The sequence below is a fragment of the Brienomyrus brachyistius genome, chromosome 4, assembly GCF_023856365.1.
Source record: "Brienomyrus brachyistius isolate T26 chromosome 4, BBRACH_0.4, whole genome shotgun sequence".
Classification (NCBI taxonomy): Eukaryota; Metazoa; Chordata; class Actinopteri; order Osteoglossiformes; family Mormyridae; genus Brienomyrus; species Brienomyrus brachyistius.
The window spans coordinates 14,551,704-14,575,592 of NC_064536.1; the positions used below are offsets into that span (position 1 = coordinate 14,551,704).

At 43.1% G+C, this 23,889-nt stretch overlaps 1 protein-coding gene and 1 long non-coding RNA gene across 2 annotated transcripts in view; one reads left to right on the forward strand and one right to left on the reverse strand.

Annotated features, from left to right (window-relative positions):
• Nucleotides 1-6,893: 6,893 nt before the first annotated feature.
• The window catches only part of LOC125739965 (NACHT, LRR and PYD domains-containing protein 3-like), a 94,747-nt gene continuing 77,751 nt past the window's right edge, over nt 6,894-23,889 (reverse strand). Inside the window, exon 13 of the mRNA XM_049010569.1 lies at nt 6,894-7,625. Within this exon, the coding sequence (XP_048866526.1) occupies nt 7,227-7,625 (399 nt within the window). The 3' untranslated portion in view covers nt 6,894-7,226. The remainder of the gene's footprint in view (nt 7,626-23,889) is intronic.
• The window catches only part of LOC125739973 (uncharacterized), a 143,566-nt gene continuing 126,808 nt past the window's right edge, over nt 7,132-23,889 (forward strand). Inside the window, exon 1 of the long non-coding RNA XR_007397404.1 lies at nt 7,132-7,198. This is a non-coding gene — a long non-coding RNA (uncharacterized LOC125739973). The remainder of the gene's footprint in view (nt 7,199-23,889) is intronic.

Here is a 23,889-nt window from a genome sequence, read left to right on the forward strand (position 1 = left end):
TGGTAGGACAACTTGCATCAGGAAAGGATGTAGAGGAGAAGTTGCCAGAGTGCATGAACCCCAGCTGACCACTGGGTGGATATATTCACCACTATCAGTCAGAAGCACATCATCCACAGAAATATGTCTTTTCTCATTCAGTTTGCAGTGAGCTTTCCAGGCACCAGTGCATCTGTGGGGAGGATCTTCTCTATAATGAACAGTACTTGGATGGATGAGCAAATCCATAGAACCTTGCTCGCCACAAGTCAGAACCTGGACCACACTTTTACGGACTTGTATAAGGAGATCCTACAAAAGAAAATGCTTTTGAGGAGCATCTATTCTTCAGTGAATTTCATATGAACATGTGAACCTTACAGTATGATATAACTCCATGCATATAATAGTGAATTAACATTTAATATGGACCTTTGGAAACAAACAAAATGCACTGGATTTGTCCAGAAAGCAACAGTGAATATTTGTACACTGTTGAATAGCCTGAGTTTGTCCATAGTCAGTATTTATACAATGCACATACATTTCTTTCTTAAGTTTCTTAAAACAGCAACAGTGAATGTTAATGCACTACTAATTGTGCTGAGATGTTTAAAGGAACTTTACAAATGATCATAAATCATAGAGTTCAATTTAAAAACATGTACAGTGATTTGATGTAGAATATGTGTTTATTTGTTTAAGTGATTATTCCCGTGATCCCTTTCTGATGATGATGATGATGAGGAGGAGGAGGATGAGACAAAGTGGTCATTAACTGACTGAGGAAGGGCGCTATGCGTGTGCATGAGATCACACATGTACACACACGAGCTACACAAGTGTCCCGTTTTGGTGCTTTGAAAATGTGGTCACTCTAGTTAAATACTTAACTTGTCACATCTCTACATAAATTAAATTATTTGATGAGAACTGGAGAGTTTGACTAGCCTCTGTACCTTCACCCTCTCAACCAACACAAGCACGATCGTTAATTTTGTTATTGCTTGGTGAAGGTTTTTTTAAATGTCAAGAGTAACTATTATGAAATAGTAAACCTGAAAGAGATTGTTCCTGAGGTAATGTACTCTATGCCTTAAGAGAGACTCCAGCTGGAATACACTTAATCTAATGAACGCGGCAAAGGTAATATACAATTTCAGGATAATGTAATACATAGTCTTACTCTCCAGCTAATAGGCCACTGAAAATTGAGGAATGTCCAGTTCAGTGTTTTTTATGACTTTTTTTCCTGAAACAAGCTTTGAAGATCATAAGAGTAACAAATTAACTTTTTACTCAAAATATGTTCTGAAACATTCTGCCAATTAATTGTTTTTTTTTAATTATGCATTTTGAGATCAGTTGCAGGGTGGCACAGTGGTTAGTGCTGCTGCCTCACAGTAAGAAGGTCCTGGGTTTGCTCCTGGTCCTTCCTGAGTGGAGTTCGCATGCTGTCCCTGTGTTCGTGTGGGTTTCTGCCAGGGACTCTGGTTTTCTCCTATGGTCTGAAAGAGTGCAGCATAGGTTGATTGCTGAGCGTAAATTGGCCGTGTGTCTGTGTTCCCTGCGGTGGGTTGGTTCCTGCCTGTGCCTCTTGTTCCTGGGATAGGCTCTGGTCCCCCCTGCAACCCCAGTTGGGATTAAGTGCTTACAGTGATGGATGGAGATGAACTACTATGATATCTATTCGCATGCTGTGCACTAACAATGAAGAACTGCAGTGCGATTAGCACAATAGAAAGTAATTCCCTTTATTTTATTGCTCATAGTTCATAATACATGTATGGAGGGCATTGACATGTCTTGACCACATTGTGGAACTTCTCATTACATCCAACACTTTCGTCGATCATTGATCTCCGTACCAGTGTCTGACTGTGATAAGACTCCATACTTCCAGAGTTTGTAGTGAGAAATGACAAATCCATCAAATGCTGAAGTGAATATGGACAAAACACGTACAATGTATGGTTTTATTCCCCCCCCCCCCCATATCTGGTATTACACCTGCTGGTGCAGAGGCTTTCAGGAATATCCCATTACGTGAAACATTTGGAAACCTTCACTGGCTGAACCTAGGGCTGCACAATTAATCGAATTTTAATCACAATCACAATTTTGGCTGCCACGATTAAATTAAGATGATCGTCGGCGATATTAACATTTGAATAGCGGACTCTGCTGCATATCAAATCAAGCACCTTCTCAACCAAAAGTCAGCCAACCACCAGGGGGCGAACGAAAGCACAGACTGTATGAGCGGCAACCTCAAATTGTGACAGAGTGAGACGTAATGTCGGGAGCGGAATGTCATATGTTTTTGTGCTTATTAATTTAAGTATTTCCAAAGATTTATCTTAATCCCACAACAGTGATAAAATAAAACATTGCTTTAACATAAATTCTGAAAGAATAGATCACTTTAATCGCTATTACAGTTGGGTATGGGCAGGGGGTCTTATTTAGAAAAGACACAAATAGAGACACAAATAATGTTTATTCATTCGTTTTGTATTTGTCAGAGTAACAAAGCAAAGGAATGATAAGCCGCTTCAGTCGAAAACTGAATTTTACTTCTCATTCCAAATTAAATGCAGGGTTGGCAACTTTGGTCAGCTGCATGGAGTGAGATTTTCTGTTCTCTGTTCTGCACATATATTCACATGTATGTAAGTTTTATTACCTTGTAAATAGTCTGTAGGGTTTGCAAACTACCGTAACGTTTTTGATGCAGCTAATTTTAAGTTCAGAATGGAATATACATTTACCATAAGATTTCCAGCGTGAGAGTTCCTCCGCACCACCTGATGGACCTCCTGCAGGGTCACATGACTCTGGGTCATCTGCCACATGTCGCTTTGCATGCCCTGCCTCTTCCACATCTGTGGGGGAGGGGATGGGGGGTGGGAGTGGAGGTCTAGTGAAGCAGAAGCAACTCAAAGCCTCCTGTAACTGCTCATCCTGGTCAGAGTTGCCAATTTCTCAAAAACTTTAATTGCTAATTATCACTGCCCCCTCCTTGGGTGACACACTTTTCCCACATGTTAGCTGAGGGCTCCTTTAAGCCCTGAGATATATACCTTTCAGTTGCTTACTTTCTATTAGTGACCCAGACAAAGGGACTGTAATTACTTGTATGTAGAAAACCCCAAAAGACTGTTGTGTCCGGTTTGTTAACTGTAGCTGCCCCCTACGTCCCTGGCTTGACCGCGGACTGGCCTTACCAGTGTCCTCTGTTGGGGCTGAGATTCTTGCAGGTATAACCTTAGGCTTCCAACTGTGGCACCAAACATGTGGTACCAGAAAGTGGTGCAGTAGCCTTGGGGGCCAGCAGGTGGCAGCAGAGGGGACTTCAGCTGGGCCACATCCCCTACTCTGCTTGGAGAGGAGCTCTCGACATGTAGGTAATTCCCTATAGACCACATCAAATAAGGGCAAATGAGAAGTCAGCAATAATCCACTTAATAATCATGTATAAGCATGTAGTACAGGCTTCCCCCACTATCCAAAAGTGCAACGTTCCTATGACACCTTTTGTAACCTGAAATGGCATAAAGTGAACGATCAATTACTATTGATTTATATGGGAAAAAGCTTCGAGCATTCCCAGACCAAAACATAACATACGAAATCTTACCAAGTAACGCATAAAACCTAAAATAACAATAACATAATAAAAAGCAGCCTATGTATAGCAGAAATAATGTATGTACAATGTAGCATAGCCTACAACACACCTACGGGGTGTTCCACAATGCAAGGTTTCTCAGTTAGCTGGGTTAATTTAGGTTATAAGTTATGATTGTCCAATAGGAATGCTCCTTACTTAATTTTGTATTGGAAAATCATGACCTCTAGCTTAAGTTATCCCAGCTATTGGAGATATGCAGTTTTGCGGAACATCCCATAGGCTATACGGTATAGCCTTAAATAGCAATAAAAAGTACAGTATAGTAAATACATAAACCAGTAACATTGTTGTTTATTATCATTATCAAGGATTATGTACTGTATATGATTATATATATGTGATATATTTTTATCCAACTGGCAGTTCAGTAGGCTTGTTTACACCAGGATAACCACAAACACGTGAGTGATGTGTTGCACTGTGACTTTAAAATGGCTACGATGTCACTAGGCAGTAGGAATTTTTCAGCCCTATTAAATGCTTAAGGAGAATATGTGACAGATCCATTATAATCTTACAGGACTACCCTCATATATGCGGTCCGTCATTGACCAAAAGACATTATGCTGCGCATACCTGTACCTATACCAATAGAGTACCTATAGAGTACCTATACCTATACCTGTACGTATACCTACACCTGTACCTATACAGTATCTATACCTATACCTTTATCTATACCTATACCTGTACCTATAGAGTACCTATACGTATACCTATACAGTACCTATACCTATACCTATAGGGTACCTATACCTATACCTGTACATATACCTATACCTGTACCTATACAGTACCTATATCTATATTTGGCTCGCTGATAAACAAATGATAAAGGCTATTTTTGCTTTTCTTTCTTTTTCATAAAAGTGAAAATCCTCTTCGGATTTCTTTTGATTAGCGAAAACAGGGCTAAGTTGAGTAAAACAAGTGATACCTGTAATAAATAACGAATACAGGTAAATCATCAGACCTGCAGTTACTGAATGATGTACAGTACTGTGGCATAACATGTAATTTAAAATTAACTTTTTGTCACTAAACCTTAAGCCCTTCTGCTTAGTAATGGTGGACTGTAGCTTTCCTTCCCAAGGAACAATTAAAATACTAGATGCTTTTATCCAAAGCCATTTACATTACAGGGAAGGGTTACAGTTTACCTGACTTCCTGGGGATTTGAACCCACAACCTTTGCATTGTTAGTAAAATGTTCTACTTCTTGAGCGTCAACAGCTTAATGTGGAAATTTATTTGTGGTAATGATGACGGGGAGCAGGTCTGAATCCCCCAGGCCCCCTAAGCCCATGAGAACTGTTTGTGGGGTAATTCCTATCCCTTACCTGCTCCTGTGAATTACTGTTCAAAATGTACTGCATTGTTTGACCAGAAGGTGGCGTGTTGGTTAACCACCTGGCCTGCAGTACATAAAATTGTAAGACATGGGATTTTCTTTACATCCAGATACTTAAGACGTAACCAAACGATGGCCTTCAGCTAACCCAAGCCAGTGGTGTGGTCCCCCGCGGGTCGAGTGTTAGCGGTGACAGACGGTCCGGTCCAGCTCTGCCAGTCCAGGTCATCACTGGCTGCCTGGACCCAGCCGCAGGAGTGGTCCTCAAAGGAGCAATTGTGAGAGGAGGGGTCTGTGTTGGGGAGGGTGGCATTTCAACAGAAATAGGAGCTGTACCTGCCCATTGAAATATTATAGAAAATAAAGTCATTTAATTAATTTCCTTATTGCATCCGCTCAGTGGGTAACACCAGCTGGTTGGGAGTCCAGTCTGCATGGACTCGCTGGGTTTGCACTGCATTCCTCTCACAGTCCAAAACACATGCAGGTAGGTGAACTGGTGCTTCTGAATCACCCTGAGTGTGTGTTTATTTGGTCCAGGTATGCCTTACTTTGTGGGGACCAAATGTCTATTTTTTTTTTTTTTTACCTGATGGGGACCAATTTCCTGACTGCAAAAATCTGTGACTGCAATGAAAAAACTAAAAATGCAAAAACTCTTGTATTTTCTTTGGTTACTTATGGTTATGGTTAGGGCAGGGTAGGGGTTGAGGTTGTCATAGTTAGCATTAGCATTTTTCCCATAAAAATGAATGAGCGGTCCCCAGAAAGATATGATTACATGACTGTGTGTGTGTGTGTGTGTGTGCGGTTGCCTGGCATTGCTTTCCGGTAATTCATTTTTATCCTCTGTAGAGGACATTATGCCTTTGCTCATTCCTCTCACATTACACATGCGGCTCTATTAAGACCTGAGGGCAGTGAGGGCCCTAAGATGACAGCACATATGTGGGGCTGCTAACTTCTGCTTCTTGTCAAATCAAAATCTGAATTCATATTAAAAAATGTTTTTTCCCTGGATCTCTTTTATCCTTCATGTTCCCATTTCTCACAGCATCAGGTATGTGATGAGGCTGCCACCTAGTGGCTGGTAGGATGCCTCGCAGTTATGGAAGGAGATGATCATTAACCCAAGGATAAAGAAGTTGCAGCACACTCCTATTTGTATCTGTAAGGCCGAAGTGGAGAGAGCGGAAACCGTTCTAATAGACAACTCATCAACCAGGCGCACAAAAGACTGTACTTCCTGAGAAAGCTGAGGAAATTTGGTATGTCAACCAAACTGCACAGTACATTTCTGGAACAACCTTCCCCTCTCTGCAGGGTCTCAAATGATGCGATCGACTGGAAGCCCGCAGTTACCTCAGGACGGCAGTAGGGGGAGGATGCGGGGTTGTGCCGTCTTAAACCATATTTTTCTGTGAGAAGTAAAAATGTGTTACGCTTTATTTTTAATTACTTGTGAAATTGTTTATTTAGGTAGAAAACACTCGGTTTGCTTTTAATGATTCTTCTCCCATGTTTTAACACTAACAGGAGTGAGAGAGACGCCGTTCGCTAACTAGCTTGTCGATTGTCAGGTAGAGTTAGAAGTTCACCATTTTAATTAAGAAATATTTATTCCTGCTTGTATTTTGATAATTCAATATAACGTGTTACTAATGTGATTTATTTATGTTATTTTGCTTTTTAACTCTATGGCTATGCGCAGTTATGTCTCCCGTCTTTTACATGGTTATAATATATACTGATTTAATATAATTGTTTATGTTCATTAACATTAAAGTGCATTTATTTAATTGTATTATATGATTTATGTTACTCATTCACCTCAGTTATGCTTTGAGCAGCGCTGAACCAGGACATTAATAGGATACAACATGAAGCCTTTATTATCGGTGTACTGATAACAAATACAATATATAATATATATAGACAGAAACATATAAAATGTACATATAGGGGGAGAAACCCCCCCCCCCCCCAATCATCAGGATTACATTTTAATCAGAGAGAAAAACTGTCATTTCCTGTGTTTGTTCAGCTTGCCAAACCCATTTATTTTTGTCTAACATATGTCACACATCAGACAGAGTAAATAGGGTTATACTGCTCAAAAAGCAGAGATTTTACCTTTTTGCCATGGAGAAGCAGCGACATGTGACTCTGATAAGGTAAAAATGATTCCTCCAGCACAGTGAGCTATCCCAGCATGCACAGCGACACTGAGGAGTTTGAATTCACCCAAAACCCTGGATAGAGGGGTTCAGTGAATGAGGAGGTGAATCTGTACAGGGGGGTCAGTCCATCAGAGGAGACTCTGTAGAAGGACAGAGCACCAGCCCCCCAGTCCAGATACACTCCTACTCTGCGGGAGCCTGAGGGCTTTATGGGTATGACAGTCTGTTTATTATTGTGACAGACAGAGTAACTGATAGGAATACAGAACAGACTCCATGACTTGTTATTGGTTCCAAGCCGACAATCATCACTCCTTCCTTTCCTCCCAATTCCTTTATAAGTCACTGCTATCCAGGCTCCATGTCCACTCCACTCAGCCTCCCAGTAACAGCGACCAGTCAGACTCTCTCTGCACAGAACCTGGTCCCACCAGTCAAATCTCTCTGGATGATCATGATATGGCTGCTCTGCCCCCCATGTCACCTTCCTGTTCCCCTCTGACAGAGACAGGCGGCTGTTTGCTGTGTTGGGGTCCAACGTCAGCTGACAGGAGTCTGTAGGCAAGAGGAAGAGCGATTAATCCCATGACGAAGCCCAGCATCTCCATCATTATCACTGTCACACCTCACACACTCACTAACGCAGAACTCGCTCCAATACACACATTTTATTCCCAATATACTCATGTGAGACTGTGAGACTCGCTGGGGACCGAACTGCACTTTAGTCTGCGCTATATTATTCTGTACGATACATAAAATATAAACACAGCACAGCGTCCCCTAACGAAGCAGGAATTAAAGTATGTGAAATAGCTCAGGAAATGTCGGACGGCCGCGCGACGCCGGCGGGAAAACGCGCCTAAATGCTGCGCGTGCTAAAGTAACAGGTTTAAGTAAGGAATAATTGACGACGGGCCGTTGAATTATTAGAAAATAATGCACACCCGAGGTGGTAATGCGGCCACTCCGCTTCGCGTCGTGGCCGCATTACCACCTCGGGTGTGCATTATTTTCTAATAATTCAACGGCCCGTCGTCAATTATTCCTTACGTAAACAACAATATAAACAACATTAATCAAACACGTTAAATATAAAACTGTACCCCAAAGAGTACCACTACAGGTTAATTTGAATTTACTTCAAAATAAGAACTTCCTTCAAACCACTTCGGACACATACCTCCCTCCAGCAGCGTTCAGCACCGACTAATGATGTGTTTGTCGCGAACGAGCCGACCAAAAGATCCGGATCCGGACCGAGAGACATTCTTATTTAAAAAGACGTCTAGGCGGCTCAGCGCTCAATACTGCTTTGACTATGATTGAAGTCTGTGTTAACGGCGTGCGAGCCGTGCGACCAATCACGTGCTGAGGCAGACAAGGTTCATACCATCAGGTTAAACGTAGGGAGGGGCGGGGGTGCGCGTGCTGACGGTGTACAGGTGCAGAGCAGGAGGGAGGGAGAGGAGGAGAGAAAGAGAGGGAGTGCGGTGCGCGAGTAGTAGGCAAGATGAGTGATAGTCGGGTACGAAGGATGTGCTGGTCTGACCCCCCAGCCTGTGAATACATAATGTATTTCTACAGAAGTTCCCAGACTACTGTTTTTATTTAAGAAAGTAGTCATCTTTAAACCTAAACCAGCCTTTTTAAATAAAAAAGGAAAAAAGCACACATAACAATAATTGTGTGAATGCTACCATGAAGTAGTATTAATGATATAAAAAACAAAAACATGCTAACAAACTTACATTTCTGGACCCCTGGTCTGGTCCTGCACTCTCCACTGTGGTCCACACTATAGCAGAAGCAGAATGACATAGTACATGTGAATCCATTTATTTAATTGTTGCATTTTCTCCACATACACTGCAGGTGCAGACACACATTCTATACTCACTTCAGTTTCTCTAGTTTACATTTGGGATCCTGCAGTAGAGCAGAGAGCAGCTTCACTCCTGAGTCTCCTGGGTGATTGTAGCTCAGGTCCAGCTCTCTCAGGTGTGAGGGGTTTGACCTCAGAGCTGAAGCCAGGGAAGAACAGCCTTCTTCTGTGACTCTACAGCCTGGCAGCCTGCAGAGGGACAGACAAAATAGTTCCAATAGATAAGATCACTTCACCAGTACGAGTATTACATTTAAATAAATGTGACGACTCCAATAAATATTTCAATAATTTCAGTGTAGAATAAAGAGTAAATCTGACCTCAGTATCTCCAGTTTACAGTGTGAATCCCCCAGTCCAGCAGAGAGCAGCTTCACCCCTGAATCCTGCAGGTCATTGTCACTCAGGTCCAGCTCTGTCAGCTGAGAGGAGTTTGATCTGAGAGCTGAAGCCAACACTTCACAGCATGTCTCTGTGAATCTACAGCTGTTCAGCCTGGAAAAGGAAACGTGTTAAGACATAAATACATACACCACACACAGGTATACCAAATAAAATATCAAAATAAACATTTTTACTTTTAAATACAATAAGTGAGGCAGCATATACTTCAAAAGGAACTAGACAATCCGCTCATGTTCCTCATGTTCCCCATCATGAAGAATACAGTTAATACTTTCAATTCAAAGCACAGATACCATGAAAAGTCTAGTGGATCAGGATTGGATCAATGTGCACAGATGAGCAGATTTTGCTACAATACAGTTTCTCCTGTGAGTTTACTATGTCTTTGGCTATTTGCTGTACATTCTCATAAGTCATGCATTCCGAAATCCCGTTCTGTATTGTCCTAAATATTTCAATAATTACAGATTACAGTATGGAATAAAGAGTAATACTGACCTCAGTATCTCCAGCTTACAGTGTGAATCCCCCAGTCCAGCAGAGAGCAGCTTCACCCCTGAATCCTGCAGGTCATTGTCACTCAGGTCCAGCTCTCTCAGCTGAGAGGAGTTTGATCTGAGAGCTGAAGCCAACACTTCACAGCATGTCTCTGTGAGTCTACAGCTGTTCAGCCTGGAAAAGGAAACGTGTTAAGATATAAATACATACACCACACACAGGAATATCAAATAAAATATCAAAATAAACATTTTTATTTTAAAATACAACAAATGATGAAGTATATACTTACTCAGATGAATAGATGTTGGTACAATACAGCTTCTCCTGTGAGTTTACAGTGTATTTTCTCTATTTGTTGTACATTTTCATAAGTCATACATTCCGAAATCCTGTTCTATATTGTCTTACAGAGCCAGTTTGAATAAGAGTATGAGAGTGAACATGCTCTAAAATCCATTCATTAACTGGGATATTTAAATATATCAGATATTTTGTTATTTCCCTGTCCTAGTCAGCAACACAAATAGTTTTTTCTTGAGACTCAGCTGAGAGGAACCTGCATTTTAATGACCTTACAAGGTGAGCTACCCTGAGACTCTGTAATATACGCATAAGTATTTTTATAAAGCTCTGAGCAGCGCTGGGGGTCAGTGATCAGTACTACAGCCGACCCAGGGGTTCTAGGGTTTTGGGTTCAGTTCCTGCCTGGAATATGTGTGTGTGTGTGTGTGTGTGTGTGTGTTTGTGTGTGTGTGTGTGGGTGGGTGTGTGTGTGTGTGTGTGTGTGTGTATGTGTGTGTGTGTGTGTGTGTGCGTGCGTGTGTGTGTGTGTGTGTGTGCGTGCGTGTGTATGTGTGTGTGCGTGCGTGTGTATGTGTGTGTGCGTGTGTGTGTGTATGTGTGTGTGTGTGTGTGTGTGTGTGTGAGTTTATGTGAGATCTGAATGTCAAGAAAAGCTTAAGTTTTTTAAATTATTTTTTCTTTATATGACGTTTGAATTGCTGACACCATGACTGAAATCCTTATTTTCTGTTTTTCTGTACCTGAGAACCTGTTAAATTTCCAAAATAATAATCAGACAATTATCAATCCTGTCAGACAGGGATGAAATAGTGATGCTTTATTCATCTCCCTGGTAAAATAGTGCTGTCGCCTCTCTGATCTTGCTCTCTCTGACACACATACAGGTCAGAGTGCAGGGTTGGCCAGCATCCAGCCCCCTGAAGCTGGTGGGTAAGGGCCTTGCTCAAGGGCCCAAAACCAGCATCACTCTGCCGGCCAGGTATTTAAACCAGTGACCTTCTGAACACAGGCACAGAGTCCAAACCCACTGGATCGCACACCACACCGAGAATGTTAAAAGATATATATATATATATATATATATATATATATATATATATATATATATATATATATATATATATCCTGCAGTATGCAAAATTAAAAAGAATTCCTAGGTGGTCTTTATAAATACACTCCAATTGTTTTGATAAAAGCAGTATCATGAATAACATCTGTACTTCTTTAGCAATAGACGGATGTAAGATCACTTACAGAGCTGTCCTAGATTTCTTGATCACAGGCAGCAGCCTCTGAAAACCTTCATCTGATCTGATGTATTTCTTCAGATCAAACACATCCAGCTCCTTATCTGACATCAGTAACACAAAGGCCAGAGCTGACCACTGTGCAGGTGAGAGGTTTGCTGATGAAAGCCTTCCTGAACTCAGGTATCTTTGTACTTCCTCTATTAGAGAATTGTCACCCATTTCATTCAGACAGTGGAACAGGTTGATGGTCCTTTCTGCAGATAAATTCTCTTGTATTTTCTCCTTGATATATTTAGCTGTTTTCTTACTGTTATGTGAACTTGTTCTTGTCTGGCCCAGTAGTCTTTTTAACAGACTCTTACTGGAGTTTGTCGAGAGGCCAAGGAGGAAGCGGAGGTAGAGGTCCAAGTGTCCATTCTTGCTCTTTAATGCCTCATTCACTGCAGTCTTCAGCTGATTAGCTGATGAGTTTAACAGAAACATGTATAAAGCAGCGAGATACTCCTGGATGCTCAGATGCACAAAGCAGTACACCTTCTCCTGGTACAACCCATACTCCTCTTTAAAGACTTCTGTGCACACTCCAGAGTAAACTGCAGCCTCTGTGACATCAATTCCATTCTCTGTCAGATCTTGTTTATAAAATATGAGATTGCCTTTCTCAAGGTTATGAAAAGCCAGTTTGCCAAGTTTTAAAAGGAATTTCTTGCCTGATTCAGTGCATTTATTAAGCTTTGTTTCACCGTTTTCCGTATACTTGTCATTTTTTAAACTCGCCTGAAAGATCAGGAAGTGTGTGTACATTTCAGTCAGAGTCCTTGGAATTTCTCCACTGTCAGACTCACTAAAAAGACTCTCAAGAACAGTGGCTGAAATCCAGCAGAACACAGGAATGTGGCACATGATGAAGAGGCTCCTTGATGATTTCACATGTGTGATAATCCTGCTGGCCAGGCTCTGATCATTAAATCTCTTCCTGAAATATTCCTCCTTCTGGGCATCATTGAAACCTCGTATCTCTGTCACCTGGTGGACACACTCAGGAGGTATCTGATTGGCTGCTGCAGGTCGGGAGGTTATCCAGAGGAGAGCTGATGGGAGCAGATTCCCCTTAATGAGGTTAGTCAACAGCACATCCAGTGACGTTTTTTTTGTTACATCAAACCAACTCTCATTGTTCTGAAAATCTAGAGGAAGGCGACACTCATCCAGACCATCAAAGATCAACAAAACTTTGTACCTTAACAGCTCGGCGGATTTAAATGATTTCAGTTCTGGGAGAAAATGGTGAAGCAGATCAATCAGACTGTATTCATCCTTAATCAAATTCAGGGCCCGGAAAGGAAGAGCAAATATGAAGTGAATGTCCTGGTTTGCTTTTCCTTCTGCCCAGTCAAGAATAACTTTTTGCACAGAGACTGTTTTCCCGATACCTGCCACCCCTTTAGTGAGTACAGTTCTGATAGGTGTCACACGCCCATATAAGGGTTTAAATATATCATTGCACTTGACTGTAGTATCTTCTGTTACCCTTTTCTTGGATGCTGTTTCAATCTGTCTCACTTCATGTTCATCATTGACTCCTCCAGCTCCCCCTTCAGTTATGTAGAGTTCTGTGTAAATCTCTTTGAGAAGTGTTGGCTGTCCTTCCTTAGCTTTCCCTTCAAATACACACTCAAACTTTTGCTTCAGGTTACATTTGATTCTACGTTGACATTGCAACAGAAGATGCCCTGAAACGAAATGAGAGAAAAATGCTCTTTTAAACTCCATATATCCATTTTCTGAAACTGCTTAATCCCAACAGGGGTCGTGAGAAGGACTGGAGCTCATTCTGGGAACAGGCAGGAACCAACCCTGGGCAGCACAACACACCACAGGGACACACACTGACATGAACACAAATACAGGGCTAATTTAGACACACCAATCAACCTACCTTGAATGGTTTTGGACTGTGGGAGGAAACCGGAGCCCCCAGTGAAAACCCACGTGAACACAGGGAGAGAGTGGGAACTCCACACAGAAAGGACCTGAGACGAAACCCAGGACCTTCTCGCTGTGAGGCAGCAGCACTAACCACTGCATCACCATATCACCCCTTTTTTAAAACTCATATATGTGAAATTAAATCAAATTACATCAAATGATAAACTGAAACTTAATATACAGTTTTTCATAAACTATTTCTCTGTGGCAAATCAAACACACACTGAATGAGGTTCAGCTCTTACTCTTCTCCAGCATGTCAGCGAGATCATTCTGCTCCATGGTCCTCAGGATGTACAGTGTGATCTTCAGAGCTCCCTCTCTACCACAGGTCTTCTGCATCTGACCATCACTGTCCAGGTCATTGTCCTCCTCCAGCTGAGGCTCAGAGCATTCTGGGTCATTCTGATCCAGGTACCTTTGGAATTTCATCAGCTCATCCTTCAGAAACATTTGAGCTTTTTTCTCCAGTAACTGAAATGAACAGTTACAGTTTAATTATTATCACTCTGGGCACCAAATCATTTTATTATTTTTCTTGTGAATTTGTTGTAAGTATCATCACTTTGACAGGATCAACTACTTATTGTACATCTGTGGAAGATGTATGTTAATTTAGATGAAATTTTAGAAAATATACTTCATTAGTAAATGCACCTTGAAGACGGATGATAAGTCTCGATTATGTGGGTGTGAATTACACCTTTTCACTGGGTCCCTGCGAATAAAACACAAATATCCATCCATTAATCCATCCATCCATCCATCCATCCTCCAGTCACTTATCCCGGTTTGGGGGTGGGACAGAGAGCAGAAGTCCTAGGATACGGGTTCACCTGGGGGGGATTCTAGTCCATCACAGGGCACAGACACACAGAGGCTGTCATATGTCATGGGGAATTTAGAAAGTAGCCTAAACACGTGTTTTTGGACGGCAGGAGGAAACCCATGTGATAGAGGGAGAGCGTGCAGCTGCAGACAGACAGGGGGCTCAGCCTCCAACACTGGGGGGGTGAAGCCACAGCGCTGTCCTCTGTGCCGCCGCTAAAATAGGCATTTTATGGAAAGACAAAGGTCCTGCACTGACACTGCCCACCACTGCTGCTGCTTGGGGGAATAATAACCTACATTTGTATTTAAATAGATGTAATTGCCATCCACATTCTGAGCTTATTTCATAAGGGCGGCTTCCTGACATCAGCTTTCTTATGACAGTATAAGAGAAGCAGTGACATCTAGTGGCAGTACAGAGAGACAGCAGGTAGCAGCCAGGAGAGACGGTTTGGCATGTAGCTCCGTTACTCAATGACATTCAGGGGTTACTTCTTGTAAAGTGATTAAGATGATTTCACACAGATGATTTCGCTGGTTTTATTCTGTCTCCTTGGGCATGTATATTTACAAAGAAGCTGTTTTCAAACCATTTCTTCTTTTGCATTGTTTCCCTTATTCTGCAGAACAGCGCAAAATGCAAAAACAAAACCTGAAAGCAAACCAATTATGCTTGTTGCGCCCTCTTGCGATAACATTAATAAGTGACTTTGTGCCACAGTACATTGCTACACCCCTACAATGCTTATCGTACGTTTAATGTGTGTCATCCTATCGTTTAATAGCGAACATCGAGCCATTGTGACACCCCACACTGCTGAAATCCCGCACTTTGATTAGCATGTTTTTGATGTTCCATCGTGTTAAATTCCCTCTTGTTTCTCTTTCGGCTCCAAAAAATAGTTGGAATTGCCCACATAGGGGCACCTACTCACGTCAGCCTAGGGGCCCCAGAGAAGGTAATCCGCTCTGCAGCAACTACCTGTTAATTCAGCACATTTTATTTCCCATCCCCTGTTTAGTAAAAAAATTAAATAAAAGAAAGAATGATTAAGTAGCCTGTGCATTCATAATGATCTGTTATAAGAAGCTGAGTATTAGTATCTCTCAGATTTTTATACGCATTTTGAGAATGAGGTACACACTAGCCTTGGTTTCATGGGCAGCTATAACAGATGTAAAATATAGAAAATATATCTTCTGATTGAGCAACTTATATCCATAAATGTGATTGTAATTTCACTGTTTTACACCCACTGCATTGAAGTTTCAACAATTGGCAAGTGACACCTTCTCAAATATAGCAAGTTGATTTTACTTCTTTTTTTAATTTACTTTTATATTAATATTAAGCAGCAAAACCTCTCCCTCATATCTGTTCAGAGGTGACAGTTGAAATAACAGCCACCTCTGGCCACGTTGAATGTGTCTCCACAGCCTCCAGTAGCTTGGCCCCTTTGACTGGTCCTGTAAAATCCAACTGGATACTTTGTCAGGGACATGCTGGCCAATCCCAGGGTGCAGTGAGGTCAGGCTTAAGGGCTCTTCTCAGCAAACTGCAACGTGTCATACTGTTAGTCACTGGATAATTTTCAGAAATCGATCTGCTGGTCTATTCTCCCAGGGAAGAGTCCGATCAGTGATAAGAATTCTGAATTCTGGAGTCTCAATCCTGAACTTTATATTTTGGGTCCGGATGTTGCATGTTTATCAGCTGGCCAGTACAGGTCAGTAAAGGTCAGTCAGACTATAGGGGAGGGGTATTGATAAAGGTGGGGCCGCCTTTATTCAGGCTGTGGGGAACCTACACTGGGCACCCAGGAGCAGCGTCCAGCACTGCATGAAGTTTGCAGCCAGGGCTGCTGGCCCTGAATATGGACTGGAAATGGATGTCAGGGGCTGATGGTCCATCATTTGGGTGAATCTTCATCCGAAAGGGTAAGTGTGGAACTTTTTAATCCAGATACTGCCCAGGGTTTCTTTTTCAATTTCTCACTTCTTTGGCATTTTTGAAGCAAAATCTATTGGTTTCTCCCGATGATGTCGGACATCATGGCTGCCAGTTCACATGGGGAGTCATGGCAGCTGAGCTCGAGTGGCAAAGACGGTTCAAAATGTGGCAACACCTTCTTGCTCATTAGCACTATTTTTGCCCGCTTGGACACAGCCTCCCACTCTTCCAACCACGGCCATGATTTGCTCTCCTTCAGTTGCTCATGCAGAGTCTTTAGCATTGACTTTAGCAGGACGGGCATCTCAGGAGATGGACAGTGCTTGGCGCACACCTTGGGGGTTGTGCGGACCTCAGTGGAGATCTTTGCAGATGGATGAAGCTCGGATGCCTCGGAAGATGGGCGGAGCTTGGTTGACACCTCAGAAGATGCGTGGAGTATCTAAGAGGATAGGTGGAGCTCGGACACCTCGGGAGATGGATGGAGATCTCTGGAGATGGGTGGAGCTCCACGGAGATCTCAGGAGACGAGTGGAGCTCAGCTGGGATCTCTGAATACGAGTTCAGACACTTCTGGACATGGCCAGGGAACCTTGCAAGACAGGTGGAGCTCAGCTGGGATCAGGACGGGTTCTTCAGGGATCTCACCAGGAACTGGCGTAGCAGTAGCAACATCTCCTGGGCAGGGTGTAGAGGTGTGTCCTGCAGGGCAGGGCATTGGGGAACTTGCTTGCCTCCACCACTTTTTCTTCCTGTGCCCTACTATGGTAGGAAGAGCTGCAGAGAGTTATCTGCCCCCATGAGAAACCTCTGTGGCAGGCCACAAGAAAAAAGCGGACACGTCCTCAGACACTTCAGGAGATGGGCGACACTTGGGCACCTCACAGTCAATTACTCCCTGTAGCTCTGCCAGCAGACGGCAGATCTCCACAGCTTGTTGGGGGTCCGAGCCACTGTTGAGCTTGGAGAGCATTGTGTTCACCAACTGGAAGAGATCCACAGTTTTTGGTCTTCGTCTGCCAGTGCACAGACAGGGCGGGGCCTGGTTAGGTTAATACCATTATTGAGGGCACCTGTAGGGATGCTGGCGTTATAAAGGGGTCCCATCTCTCTCTCAGGAGACACTTTTCTTCATTCGCACCTTTTGACTTTCCTCCTTGCACTGGCATATTTCTTTTTCTCGCCTCCCTTTTTTCTTTATAGTTCAGTCTCTCTCTCTATATATCTAGCATACTGACTCTTCTATTCCATCCACTAAATACATTTACGTTCCCCTGGACATTATTGTTTATTGTTGGTCTAATTTCAATTAACTGTAGTTTTGCTTTAAACCTTGAACTTTAGTTGCCATGTTCCGTTTTATATTATGGTCTGGAATGAGTCTGCCATAACACTCTAGGGTCCGGCGAGGCTCCTGATACAGAGGGAGATGTAAGAAGAGACTCAGCTGGGTCTCCACCTCCCAGAGAATAAGTGAGGGGACGCCACCAGGGGGGGTCGGTCCCGAGTGCATCTTAGTTTGGGTCTCAGTCTCTGTTCTTGCCTGACAGACTCCACTGGTCCCAGCCCTGCAGCCCTGGCGGCGCCTCTCAGCCCAGCACTACTGTCCCCTTGGCTCCCCCTGGTCCTGCTGTCCTCCCGAAGCCCGGGGGGGCTCGTGTTCCGGGGTCGACACCCCGCTTCCCGGGGTCCAGAGGACCTCCTAGCTCAGCCCCGTTCCCTCATTCCCCATCTCAGTTTTTGCCCCAGTGCTCTGTCCCGCCTTTCCTACTCCCTGGTGTGTGGTTCCCCCCTGGTTGCCTGGTCCTCACCCTGGTGACCCTTCACTTGTCCACCCTGTTCTGGTCCACTTTGTGTTCCATGCTGCTGTGTTGCCCCAGTCTCATCTCATGTGTCTCTTGCTAGTCCCTGCTCGTTTGGTACCCCTCTTGAGGTACTCAATTTATGGTTCGGTCTGTCGTGTCAGGTCATCCAGTGTCCTGTTGGCCCTTGTCCAATCTGGTGTCCCTCTTGTTCCTTGCCTTGCTGCTTGGGCCCTGTAGGTCCCCCCCTCGGTCTGCCATCTGTGCCCGGAGTGCACGGGTTGGGGAGGGGGAGCTGTCACGCCCTGTATTCCTGCCCCTCTCATTCTCTCTCTAGTGTGGCTCGATAGAGTCACAACTATTACTCATTCGTGCTCCCTCTCGTTTCAGCCCTCCTGTGGATCACTCCAGCTGCCCCTCATCAGTTCCCTCATTAGTTGTGTATAACAGTGCCTGCCAGTCATGTGCTCCTGAGTCTTGAGGTCATTGATGTCGCCCCAGTATGTGCACTGTTAGGCCTGGGTGAAATCTGTTTTGCTAAACTTCAATCAACTATGCAATCAGAAATCAGTTCCTCAATAAGAAAAAGTAGGTACTATTCATTGGTTAGTACAGGGTGTAAGATCACATTATAGGCCCCTCCCAGATGAGTTGACCCATTTTTATAATCCAGCACCAATGGTGTTGTCCGTTGCCTATGTGGTACCGGTACAATGACCCCAATCGCAACCAGTCTCTCTTTCTCTGCATTGAATTTGGAGGAGATAAGATATTTGGGGTCAACTGTCCAAAGTAATGGAGAGTGGAATAAAGAAGTGAAGAAGAGGGTACAGACAGGATGGAGTGGGTGTGGAAGAGTGGCAGGAGTGATGTGTGACAGAAGCATATCTGCAGGGGGGTGTCTTGTGTTTGTTTACATGTATATTTGCCTTTGATCTGTAGGAAAAGGAGAAGGACTGAGGGAGGAGACAGATGATCCACTGTGGTGACGCCTAATGGGAGCAGATTGATAAGAAGAAGAAGGAGAAGCCTGGTCCATTAAACATGTTGAAACTGAAGAATCAATCTGGGAAAATTTAATGAGTCCATGATAATGAATTTATGTTTTATCAAAGCAGAAACGTCCATCCCAGAAGAGGACAATCTATTGTCCAGTCCTCCTTAATCGATATACCGCAAGGTGCAAGTGAGCCTTTCTTTTTTCCAGCTTTATGCTGAGGATTGATATTTACAACATACTTTTCAATTAATTAACTTCCCATTCCAGCTCGCAGAAAGTCCGTTTTTACAGTAATCTGCATCCCTTTACCTCAGGTGTAATTCATATAGAATACAGTCGGAATTTCTGTTGAAATTCTCAAAGACAATGAGATTTGAAAAAGTAAAACAATTATATATTGATTATAAAGCTTTTCCTCATAGCTTGTGTGAGCCTGTACGCCTTTTGACTGAGAATCTTAGTGTTATAAACAGTGTCAGTTTAAATGCACATTTACCGATGAGCTGATGAAGAAGGTCCCTCACTGAGGGTGACTGGTTCCATCACTGACTTGTTGCTCTTCATGGTAACACAGCTGGGTCCACGTGAGCTTGCTCTCTCCAACAGGACACTGTGGACAGTGACAGGAAAGACCCTCAATATATAAATATAATTCATATTAGGACAGCATCACATTAAATCTTCAGCTGTCTAGCATCCTGCTCTGCCTTCCTGTACTTTGATATGCTGTGAAGCTCTTGATGCAAACATAATTGTTTACAGTTAGCTTTAATGTGAAATAAATTGTCTCATCTGAAATTAAGATTCCAATATGAAACGTTTAGTATCAGTCTTGCAACCTCTGTTGCTAGACTTGCCTGTTGTTGCCTTTTTCCTGTTTATCAATGTATTTGTTTATATATTAATTTTTTTGTTTGCACTTTACTTCACAATTTGTGACCATTTCTGATAGGATGGATGATCTGTTTGCTCCCTCTTGTATAAAAGAACTGGCTGATTGGGGAAGATGAAGAGGATTGAGGAGAATGAAGATGCTGAGGCTTTTTTATTAATCTACACGTATTAACATTGTCACACCCAGCTCGTCCACTCCTCGTGTGTGCCACGCCCCCCTGATTATCCACGTGTGCTTCCCTGATTGTACCCAGCTGTACTCTGTTTTTTGGTCTATTTCAGTCCATGTCTTACCTCAGTTCCTCGTCTGTCATTGATGTTAGCTGATGTTAGTTATCGTCTGATCTCTCTAGTCCTTGGTCATTTGAATAAACCCCGAGTTTCCCTGACTTTGGACTTCCTGCCTGATCCTTGCCTGCCTGTCTGCCTGTGCGCATTACCCACGCTCACTGAAACGTGACAAACATGTTCCACACTGAGCCAGCCCTGGCTAGGACCCCTTTCTGCTTTGGTATTATGGCCTGACTATAGACCCAGAGAGACATGCATGCTAGTGGCTGTAACAGTCGTTTTACCATAAATCACAATGTTCTTCACAACACGACCCTGACAGTGTTCCTGTCTTATTCCTGTTCCTTTTACTCCTGTGATCACTGGAATTTTTTTATAACTATTACTGATTAGCATTTAAAAAACTTATTGCCACGTTTTTGAGAATATATATTTTTTGAAAATACTGCCACCTCAGCTAGTGGCATAGATGCTGTCGCAACAATGACAATTTATTCCCTGGGGGGGTGGGGGATAAAATTACCCCACATTATATTTTGGTCAGTTCCCAAAAGTCTAAAATGTCTCAAGAAAGTTAAATAAGTTAAAACCGATTGTGCTCATTTTCGAAAATGCTGGGTAGATGTTTTAATGTCTGTTCGTAAAGCAGTACAAACACACAGGTCCTGTCTTACCGTACAATTCCCCTTGTTTTACACTCCACAGGGGGGGTCATTTCAGAAGCAGCTCCCTCCATTTTTGTACCGATCCACACCAGATGACTGCTGCTGGGGCCTCTGTGAACATGAAGGGTATCTGTGTATCTTTAACTTATTTATTTACAATATTTGGCCACTGTTTAGGTGTCCCCCCCTGCACTGGTTTGAGTAACAGTGTATGACACCCGCAATACACAATCCAGCTCCCATAAAACACCTGCAACATTAATTCACTGGCACCACCACTGCATGTAAGTGTCATACATGCTTGTTTTATTATTGGTTCTATTCATTAACTAAAACTGGTAACACTTTACTTCAGGGTACACAAATAATGTAGTATTATGCTATTACTTATGCATTACTGGGAGCCCAATACCCAGATGAGTGAATGCTGGTGTGTCTTGCTGCCGTTACTCTCCGGTACTTTCCGGTCATTTATACTGTTTTTTCTGTATATTGTAACTACCGACTGTAGTTGCTTCTCGCCTAAGAGATTTTCCTCTAATCTCTTTTGCTATCATCGCTGATTTACTTTTGCGAGTGGACCAAGATTAGTTTACCGTAGTCTCGGCTACAGGACCACTTAGGTGTGTTTATCTGGGCTGCTTGGTTCCGACAGTGATGTGGGCTGGTGGTATTTATGTTTTGTCTGCGATCGTCAGGACTCTCCTATCCCTCGTCTATCGACCTGGTGCTGGACTTTTTCAGTATTCGGCAGAGGAGCTTCTCCGGCTCCGATCTCACTTGTTGCAGCCTCCACCGGCAGAGTTTCTCCTCCATCCAGACATTACTTTCCTGCCTCATAGGAGGTACATTAATCTGAGATCTCGTCGGCATTTTCACTCTGACATCTCCAAACCGATAAAATCCTATTGGTCCACCTCTCGATGCACTCAATGCAACACCGGCCGGCTTGTTAACCACGAGCTATTAGCCAGCCTAACCAGGTCGGTTAACAACTCCGACAACAATTACAACATCCTTGTCAACTTCGGCTTATTAAACATCCGCTCATTTACGAGCAAGGGGCATCTCATCCAGGATCTCCTCATCAACCATAATTTAGATCTTCCATGTTTGACTGAGACTTGGCAACAACTGTCTGTCAAATTTCTGGACCTCCATCCATCCATCCATCCATTTTCCAAACCGCTTATCCTACTGGGTCGCGGGGGGTTCGGAGCCTATCCCGGAAGCAATGGGCACAAGGCAGGGAAAAACCCAGGATGGGGGGCCAGCCCATCGCAGGGCACACTCACACACCATTCACACTCACACCATTCACTCACACATGCACACCTACGGGCAATTTATCAACTCCAATTAGCCTCAGCATGTTTTTGGACTGCGGGGGGAAACCGGAGTACCCAGAGGAAACCCCACGACGACATGGGGAGAACATGCAAACTCCACACACATGTAACCCAGGCGGAGACTCGAACCCGGGTCCCAGAGGTGTGAGGCAACAGTGCTAACCACTGCACCACCATGCCGCCCCTGATGTATTTATGTTATGTTTTATTAAAAAATGTAGTTCTCATGGGGTGAAGTGTGCTGGTGTACCGTCTGTTGACCTGATGGCAAAACGGTGGATTTGTCAGCCGAATGAGCCACGTCCAAGTAATAAACACCCGTTTTTTAAAGTACCGACCTGTGCCTGTGTTGTCATGAAGAGAGCTACAACGACTATATTTCTACATGATTTGTTCATGATTTGTGCTACAATAGGAACTGAGGTGAGTTTACCCTCAAGAAAAGTATCATCGGAAAATCTTACCTTGCAATATAAAATATCTTTACATTATTCCAGGATCTTATTTCTGTGCAGCAAGAAATTGAAGAAGAGGGTACAGACAGGGTGGAGTAGGTGGGGAAGAGTTGCAGGAGTGATGTGTGACAGAAGGGTGTCTACAGGGGGGTGTCTCGCTTTATTTAAATGCACATTTACCTTTGATCTGATGGAAATGGTCCCTCTCTGAAGCCGATTGGTCGTTCCATTGACTCGTCACTCTTCATGGAAACACAGCTGGGTACAGGTGAGCCTGCTCTCTCCATCTGGACACTGTGGACAGAGGAAAATCCTCATTATTTAAACATAGTCCATATAATTCACATTAAATCTTCAGTTATTTAGCCTTCTGCTCTGCCTTCATGTACTTTCATATCCCATGAAGCTCTTACGCAAACAGGCTTGTTTACAGTTAGTCTTAATGTGAAATAAATTGTCTCACTCAAAGTTAAGATTCCAATATTAAAGGTTTAATATGACTGTTAAAGTATCAGTTGCTAGACTTGGCTGTCGTTGCTTTTTATTCCTGTTTATTGATTTATTTGTTTATATGTTTACTGGTTAGTTTATGCTCCACTTCATTATTTGTGACCATTTCTGATAGGATGGATGATCTGTTTACTCCCTCTAGTATAAAAGAACTGGCTGATTGGGGAATTAGAAGGAGGAGAATGAAGATGCCGAGGTCTTTTTATTAATCTACACGTAGTAACATGTTCCACACTGAGCCCTGGCTAGGAGCCCCTTCTGCTTTGGTATTATGGCCTGACTATAGACCCAAAGAGACATGCATGCTAGTGGGCTGTAACAGTCGTTTTATCATGAATCACAATGTTCTTCACAACACGACCCTGACAGTGTTCCTGTCTAATATGGGTATTATTCCTACAATCACTGCTATTTATAATTAATTATATTTAAAAAAATACTCAAAGTCATATTTTTGAGCGGGGGCGTCATGGTGGTGCAGTGGTTAGCACTGTTGCCTCACACCTCTGGGACCCGGGTTCGAATCTCTGCCTGAGTCACATGTGTGTGGAGTTTGCATGTTCTCCCCATGTCGTCGTGGGGTTTCCTCTGGGGACTCCGGTTT